This window comes from Salvia miltiorrhiza, chromosome 5, assembly GCF_028751815.1.
Source record: "Salvia miltiorrhiza cultivar Shanhuang (shh) chromosome 5, IMPLAD_Smil_shh, whole genome shotgun sequence".
Classification (NCBI taxonomy): domain Eukaryota; kingdom Viridiplantae; phylum Streptophyta; class Magnoliopsida; order Lamiales; family Lamiaceae; genus Salvia; species Salvia miltiorrhiza.
This window is the reverse complement of record NC_080391.1, coordinates 49,742,141-49,751,201: the sequence shown is the minus strand read 5'-3', so window position 1 is coordinate 49,751,201 and position 9,061 is coordinate 49,742,141. Positions and strand designations below refer to the sequence as shown.

The window sequence follows — 9,061 nt, the reverse complement described above, 5'->3', positions numbered from 1 at the left end:
AATGATTATCCGCGCCCAGTAGCCGCGGATGTTTTTTTTGGGCGGCTACTGGTGCTAAAAACTGAATTACTGGCGGGTACTTAAAAATTTGCTATTTTTGCTAGTTCATAGATATTATGCAAGTGATATCGCATCGAAACTTATTGAATCCAATGCTGCCAACTTCAGCATATCAATTACTGGAATGAAAAAACATCAATACCCATTGAATATAATATAACAAAAAATTAAACTACTGCTCCCAGCCCGTACCCTTGCATGCTCTACGTGTGTGGCCAGGCGAGCCACATAGACCACAGCTTTTGGGTGCTCGTTTTCCCAGACTACTTGATGCATCCGCTGTAGTAGTCCTCTGAGTCGGCCTCTCACCAGCTGAAGGAATTCTAGATTCTCTTGGTCGACCAGCTTATCACCGAGAAAGGTTTGGCAAAACAATATCAGTTGCAATTTCAAACGGAATTTCCCAATGCTCTAAGGGAAGCAAGTGATTTACTGAACCGGAGTATGTTTGAACCAGTGAACTCAGCTTGTAGTAAGCTTCCACGTAATCTTCCACTGGCTCGTTCGCCTCACTACGAAAGGAATGGTTATATTTAGTAGGCATCTAATAACTGTAATTTTATAATAAAATAGATTTAGCATACATAATGGCTGCGATCGCATGAGAACACGGCATGTCGTCCAGGTCGAATTCATTGCATTCACAGCTCTTCGCTTGAAGGTCAACCATGAAGCGACGATCACCAGCACGAACCCTGTATTTTCTCTCGGAGGTCCTCTTCGCAGTGTAACGACGACTCTTTGAGATCTCCGCACTTATCTTCTGTGTTGCCTCTGGAGTAAGAAGATCCTCGCTCTCTTCCGCAGACTGCGAGTCTGTCATTGAACCACTGCTCCAGAACCATCCTGATTGCCTGCAGCATGGAGCATATAGGAAGGCGTCTGGCCCACAACAAACGAGCATTCAAAGCATCGGCAGCATTAGATGTAAGAAAACTATAACGGGTCACCGAACTTTGTGATCGTGCCCACTTCTCAGGGCCTACGCGCATCAACTTCCCGTACGCCGCCGGCTTCAATTGAGCCATAGCCGACATTGCACGTGAAAATTCTGAGTCCTCGTAGGCGTGTATGCAGCCTGGCGGAAAAGCTCAACAACAGCTTGCCCGTAGCCCTTAATTTTGTTCTGCAAGTGGTAGTAGCAAAGACTGTGAGTAGCATTTGGTAACTCGCTCTTCACAGCATTAGCAATGGAGACATGCGCACCAGAGATAACTAGTAAGTTGTCGGGTGATGCGTCTTTGACTTTTGGGCCATTTGGCCCTATTTTTTCTATTTATTTGTGTCAGTTCAGGTCTGTCCAGGGGAAAATGAAGTTGTTGAGGAAGGAAGGTCCAGTGGAGCGGAAACGGAAAGAATGTGGTTGGAATGGGCATTACCAAGCCCAGATTGCAATGTCATGTTTACCGGCATGGAGCTTCGGCCGCAGTACCTCTCCAATTTAACTTGGGGCATGGGAACCTGAAGCAACCCACCCGGTATGAGTCAAACCGAATGAAGCAATCCATCTGACCACTACAATGAGAAGCAGACAGCCAAAGCCAAGAAAGGAAAGTAAATCCCGAAGATTTGGAGGAAGGATGGAGAAGAACGAAGAAGGGGCTGGAAGAATCTGGAGAAAGGGAAAGTTTAACTACAGCATGCAGCTGGAAGCTATATTCAATCGCATCAATCAAGGATTGAGCTAAAGAAGGAAAGAAGATCTCGATGAAGATATGAAGCTGGCGCAGCTAGGGTTAGACCTTCACCGATTGGCAGTATAAAAGGTTGAAGATGTGCAACGTGAAGATGCTCTTGGCACCCTTTTGAACTCCGTTTTATTTTAGATTACTACTTTAATTCGCTGTGTGTGGCATCCAAAACAAATTACATTTCAGCACTATTTCCTATTTCCGTGTGTTTTCAGTTCGAACAAGATTCAAGGCTCGTAGCCTTAGGTATTATTTCATCTTATTTAAGTATTTCATTTTGTTTCATGATGTGTTTAATTTCATTTCGCATTTATTAATTCTGTTATGTGTGAGTAGTTCCTTAGGTGAGGTTTTAGGGGTGGAAATAATTGTTGTCAACATGTAAGCATTCGTGAGGCATTTGTTCTTTCGGTTGAATCTCGTGGTTCCGGAAGGATCTGTTCGAAACCATGGGCAGTAGGGGCCTAATGGGTGATCTCCATTCGGTAAAACGTTGTCCGTGTCAAGCAAAGGCCAGGGTATACCAGGGCGTGACAACCAGTATACCCAAGACCGAGTAGCTGAGCAGCGTCAACAAAAGGTGTTGTAGATCCGGAAGGTGGGGAAAGATTGATGGGATACACTGTCCTTCCTCAGTCTTGGGCTTCTCTAGAGACTATCCATCAACTTTGACGAGGTATAAAGCCATGGTTATCAAACGAGGAAGGCAATCTCTGCGCCGTAGCATGTCTATGACTGGTCGGCTAACAAGCCAGAAATGGTTGTGTCCAAGAGGCATGTGTCACTCAAAGTGCGGAGTTGGGGACCTCGGGAGAGAAGGTTGGTGAGGGTCATACTTGGTGAGTAACGAGTATGACTACCATCTAAGGAGAAGTGAAGCACTGCCTTGTGACCGGGGATTGTGTGACCTTCAGGACCAAGTGATCACAATGGGATCAACCATCCTAAATGTGAAGTATAACCCCTCGAAACGCCCCAATGTCTTTGGGCCACGCCTTGGGTTTATATGGATCATGGACGGATTATCAGTATGCCTATGACCGAAACGAATGTTGACAACAGTTATGACCTAGCCGAATAACCTCACCCTTTTGTTATTATTGATCTTGTTAATTTCTTGTGCAGAGTATACAGATTGAGACTTGTGACACCTCAGTTTGTCGTTGGAGAACAAAGTGGTTCCTCACTCCCTGCGGGATTCGACCCTACACTTGCCACTAAGACTGAGTTCCTGTTGTAAGACGTAGGAGCGTGTATCGTCTGTACTAGGCATACACAAGTATTTTGCCCGCACCGCACGACGGGTGCGTGTCAAAATTGGCGCCAGTTGTCGGGGAGTGACGCGCATCAATTTTGTTCTCTCCTTATTCCTATTTTCCGCTACTGGTGTATGCGTGGAACTCGTAGAGCTGTAAGAGCATTGGTGTTTGACCCAGATATTGATCGCACCGAAAGGCGACTACGCACAGAAGCACGAATAGCGAGACGTGAAGCTATGGCAGAAGCAGAAGCAGAGCAAGCAGCTGCCGAGCAGGCGCAGACCCTCAGACAGTTGGCATACCCAACTAATCTTCAACTTGAGACCGAACGGAATCACCTTACCGGCAAACCCGTTCGTACCTCGTCGGTATGACCTGAAGCCTTCATTACTTCAGATCTTACCGAAGTTCAATGGATACCAAGGAGATGATCCTCACACTCATCTCCAAGATTTTGAAATGACAATCATGCATCAATCCAGTGATGAACAGCAAGAGTATGTCAAGCTGATACTCTTTCTTTTTACCTTGGTGGACAACGCGAGAAGATGGCTGTATGACCTACCCGCAGGAAGTGTCACCACATGGGCACAACTGCAACAGGCTTTCTTGGAAGAATTCTTCCCAGCATCAAGAGTGGAGCGGATGAGATGGGATATCCACAGCATAAGACAAGATGGGCTAGAATCCTTCTATGAATATTGGACGAGATTCAAGAGAATGCTAAGCAACTGCCCTCATCACCAAATATCTCCAAAAGATCAAGTGGAGAGTTTTGTAAAGGGCATGCGGAGAAATGATCACAGTTTGGTCCTAGCAGCCTGCAATGGATCATTGATGAGTAAGACTCGATTGGAGATCTTTCAATTGTTGGGCACCATGGCAGAAGAATCACGCGATGAGGGGCATGAAAGAAATCTAGAAAAACCGAGAAAAACTTAAGGAGAATGAGGAGATGTCCAAGCTGGAGAAAACTATGGAGAAGAGCATGAATGAACTCAAGGAACTTCTGTCGAGCCTGACTATACCGAAGAAGATTCGTCAGTGTGGCCTTTGCGATGCCACCGGACATCAGTCCGAGAACTGTCCCAATTTAGGCGAGGAATATTGTTGATGTTAATGCCATTGGAGGATATGATGGGAATCCACGGAAGTATGATCCTTTTGCAAACACTTACAATCCAGGATGGAGGGATCATCCTAACTTTCGGTGGAAGCAAGATGGTCAGCCCCAACAGCAGAACAATATGGGAGCACAGATGCAACGTCCTCAGTATAATCAGAACCAACATCAACAACAGTACCAGCTGGGACCACCTCAACACCACAACCAGAATCAACAACAACTTCCTTACCAGCCACCACACCGGAGAGCACCTTGGGAAGAAGCCATAGAAAACATGGCTAAAGAGAGTGAGAAATTTTGCAATGAAATTCTTGCCGGCATGAACCAAACCAACCAGTAAATTAGTCACTTGACTAAGGCAATGGCCAAATTGGAGGAGAACGCTGGTAAGCTCCCAGCCATGGGAATCAACCCCAGGGAACACGCCCAGGTTGTGCTAACCGAGTTTCCAGAATGAGAGGGAAAGGAAAAAGAGCTGTTAGCTTAGGCTGAACTGATTCAAGGAAACTCGAATAAAAATGGTGAAGGTCCAACTGCTGAACAAACTGGAGGTAGCAGTCTAACCGACGCACCTTACCCAGGGCGCCTGAGACAGAAGACTAAAGAGAAGGAAGCAAGTGAAATGATGAAGATGTTCCAAAAAGTGGAGCTAAGCATACCCCTACTCGATGCTATCAGGCAGATTCCTAAGTATGCCAAATTCTTGAAAGATCTTTGTTCAAGGAAAGTAAAGATGGAGGAAGAAGTCCGTTATGTGATGGGGGAGAGTGTCTCGGCGGTGATCCAACAGAAGTTGCCCACGAAGAGGAAAGATCCAGGGTTGTTCACCATTTCGTGCAACATTGGCGGAACAAACATGGACAAGGCCATGATGGACTTGGGAGCCTCGATCAATGTGATGCCATTGGCTGTGTACAAGAGATTGAATATTGGTGAGATGAGGAACACCCGTGTGGTCATACAGTTGGCCGACAGATCCAACGCTTACCCTGAAGGAGTGGTGGAGGATGTACTGATCAAGGTTGGAGATTTAATCTTCCTGGCTGATTTTTATGTTCTGGACACCGGACCTGAAACCGGGGAGAATGCCATATTATTGGGAAGACCGTTCATGATGACCGCTGGAACCAAGATCGATATGAAAACCTGGAATTTTAACATGTGAGTTCGATGGAGTTCAAGAAGAATTCAACATCTATGAGACCATGAAGAGAAAGCAAGCAATGGAAACGGTGGACATGATCGATAGTGTTTGAACCTTTGGTACAAGAACAGGGAATTGCTTTTGGTTCCGGGGATACCACAGAGATGCAGAGCATATGGAGGATGATGAGATGAAGGAAGCCATCATGGAGCTTTACTCGCTCTGAGAAAATACCATGGAAGCTGAGTTGGAGGTAGACCAGAAGATCAAGGAGCTAATCCAGGAGGTCTACTTAGCTGGAGGAACAGAGAAAAGCAAACCAGAGTTATTGGCTCAGTATGGGCAGAACGAGAAGTTGTTGCCATCAATCCAGAAAGCACCCACACTAGAACTCAAGAAGCTGCCTAAGCATTTGCAGTATGCTTATTTGGGTCCAGAAGAAACGCTCCCAGTTATCATCAGTGCTGACCTAACCCGTGTGCAGCAAGATCGGTTAGTCAGAGTATTACGGGAGAACAGGGAAGCCATCGGTTGGACCTTAGCTGATATCAAAAGCATCAGTCCCACAGAGTGCATGCACCACATCTATCTTGAGGAATGAGCCAAACATGTTCGAGACTCACAAAGGAAGATGAATCATGTCATGAAGGAGGTAGTCTTGAAACAGATTCTCAAGCTACTGGAATTGGGAATCATTTACCCCATATCCGATAGTCAATGGGTGAGTCCCGTCCATGTCGTACAGAAGAAGTCAGGAATACAGGTGGTGGAAAATGATCAAGGCGAGCTGGTACCCACCCGTTTGCAGACAGGATGGAGAGTTTGCATCGACTACAGGAAGCTGAATGAGGCCAACCAGGAAGGATCACTTCCCTTTGCCCTTTATCGACCAGATGCTTGAAAGGCTAGCTGGTAATGCCTATTACTGCTTTCTTGACGGATTTTCAGGGTACATGCAAATCTTCATCGCACATGAAGACCAGGAAAAAACCACTTTCACCTGTGTATTTGGAACATTTGCATATCGAAGAATGTCGTTCGGATTATGCAATGCACCGGGAACTTTTCAACGGTGCATGATGAGCATTTTCTCCGACCGACTTGAGAATTGCATTGAAGTCTTCATGGATGATTTCACTGTATATGGAAACTCTTTTGACACTTGTTTAAAGCATCTAGAGCTCGTGTTGAAAAGATGCGTGGAGAAAAGCCTGGTCCTTAACTATAAGAAATGTCATTTTATGGTGAGAGAAGGAATAGTGCTGGGGCACGTGATCTCGGAGAGGGGAATCGAAGTGGATAAAGCTAAGGTCGATTCTATCGCCAAACTGCCCTACCCGACAACAGTAAAATACATACGGGCGTTCCTTGGTCATGCAGGGTTCTACCGGCGATTCATCAAAGACTTCGCCAAGATTGCTCAGCCCATGACCAGACTTCTTCAACAAGATGTACCATTCGAGTTTGATGACGATTGCAAAGAGGCATTCACAATTTTGAGAGATAAGTTGGTGTCAGCCCCCATTATTCAACCTCCGGTTTGGGACTTACCGTTCGAAATCATGTGTGATGCCAGCAACCATACCGTTGGAGCAGTACTAGGGGCAGAAGAAAAGGAAAAGAGAGTTGTGTAATCTACTACGCATCTAAGACTCTAAATCCAGCACAGTGCAGTTATACCACTACCGAGAAAGAGCTCTTGGCAGTGGTGTTTGCCATAGAGAAATTTCGTTCCTACCTCTTGGGAACAAAAGCGGTAGTCTGCACAGATCATGCAGCGTTGAAGTATTTGATGGCCAAAAAAGAGTCCAAACCTCGGCTCATCAGATGGATCCTACTTTTGCAAGAGTTCAACATCGAAATAAGAGACAAAAAGGGAGCTGCCAATCTTGTGGCGGATCATTTGAGCAGGTTGCAACTGGAAGAGGATGATGGTATGCCCATTACCGATACTTTTCCAGACGAAAAGTTATACTCCGTATACACCCGAGTAGGAGGAGAAGAACTGAATGCTCTAGCCAACCAGGAGCCATGGTATGCCGATATAGATAACTATCTGATCACTAAAGAGTTGCCCCCAGGATTGACAACGTTCGAGCAAAGGAAGTTACTTGTGCAAGCACGATTCTATTACTGGGAGGATCCATATCTTTGGAGGACTGGAGCAGATCAAGTCATACGGAGGTGCGTACCTGAGGATGAACATGCTCAAATTTTAGACATGTATCATGGAACAGCCAACAGTGGGCATTTTGGAGGAAAGCGCACAGCCCACAGAATTCTAGAAAGTGGATTCTACTGGCCCACCATATTTGCGGACGCAAGGAAGTGGGTACAAAGTTGCCCGAAGTGCCAAATGACTGGAGGTATTACCACAAGAGATGAAATGCCACAAGTTCTAATCATGCCAGTTGAGATTTTTGACGTGTGGGGAATTGACTTTATGGGGCCCTTTCCAAAGTCAAGGAACTACGAGTATATTCTGGTGGCAGTTGATTACATGTCAAAGTGGGTTGAAGCCAAGGCAACCGCAAGCAATGATGCTCACACCGTGGCAGGGTTCCTGAAGGAGCAAGTGTTCGAGAAGTATGGTATACCCAAAATCCTAATCAGTGATCAGGGGTCTCACTTCTGTAACGCCACTATCAGAGCACTAACTAAGAAAGTGGGGGTGACACACAAGGTCACTAAAGCATATCACCCCCAGGCCAATGGCCAGGCTAAGATTTCCAACAGAGAGATAAAAAACATCTTGGAAAAGGTGGTACACCCTAACCGCAAGGACTGGAGTAACCATTTGGGGGACGCGTTATGGGCATACCGAACTGCTTTCAAGACACCCATTGGAATGTCCCCGTTTCGCTTGCTTTATGGGAAAAGATGTCATTTACCTGTGGAAATCGAACATAAGGCGTACTGGGCAATCAAGCAAATTAACCTCAGTATGACCCTAGCTGGAGAAGCAAGGAAGTTGCAGCTGAGTGAGTTGGAAGAACTTCGGTTGGAGGCTTACGACAATGCGGTGCTCTACAAAGAGCGGACAAAGGAGGATCCATGATGCCAAGATCAGAAAAAAGGAGTTCTTGGTGGGACAAAAAGTTCTACTTTTTAACTCACGCTTCAAGATGATGGCTGGAAAACTTCGTTCAAAATGGTCAGGACCATTCGTGATCAAAGAAATTTTTTCAAATGGAAGCATAGAAGTGTACGATCACAATGAAGTCGATACGTTCGTGGTGAATGGACATCGCCTGAAGCTCTACCATGAACTTGCTGAAGTAGAAAAGGAGAGGGAGGAATGCCACCTTCTCGACCCTGTGTACGAGTAAAGAGGGAAGGAGAGTCGAGCTCGAGATGGGAAACAAGAGCGCTTGCTGGGAGGCAACCCAGTGTGGTTTCTTCGGTATGGCCTTTACCGAATTTTCTTTTCTTTTAAGTTGTTTTGTTTTGTTTGGATGCACTAACTTGCAGGTCAGATGGGCCGGAAAAAGTAAGAAAGGCGGAGGCCCAGTGGAGATTTCAAACCCACTTTGCGTTGCAAAGTGTGTAGGTGGAGGATTGGGAATTTTGCGAGCAGGAGAGGTCTAATCGAGAAGGGGTGACGTCAGAAAGGCGGAGGCAGCAGTCTGACATAATGGGACGGGAGCGTTTGGGTTTCCGAAGGAAAATTTGAAATTCAAATTTTGGAGAGATTATTCTTTCCTTAATTTGAAGCCTTGCCATAACCGTCACCCCCACTTCCCCTAAACACTTCTCCCCACTTCTTCAAAAACCCTAAATC

At 45.9% G+C, this 9,061-nt stretch overlaps 1 protein-coding gene across 1 annotated transcript; it reads right to left on the bottom strand.

The window, feature by feature from the left end:
* Positions 1-409: 409 nt before the first annotated feature.
* LOC131026075 (uncharacterized) lies at positions 410-1,097 on the bottom strand. The gene is made up of 3 exons (XM_057955850.1): positions 1,033-1,097; positions 645-914; positions 410-572 (listed from the first exon to the last, which is right to left on the bottom strand). The coding sequence occupies exons 1-3, from the start codon at positions 1,095-1,097 to the stop codon at positions 410-412; spliced, it is 498 nt and encodes a 165-aa protein (XP_057811833.1).
* Positions 1,098-9,061: the final 7,964 nt, after the last annotated feature.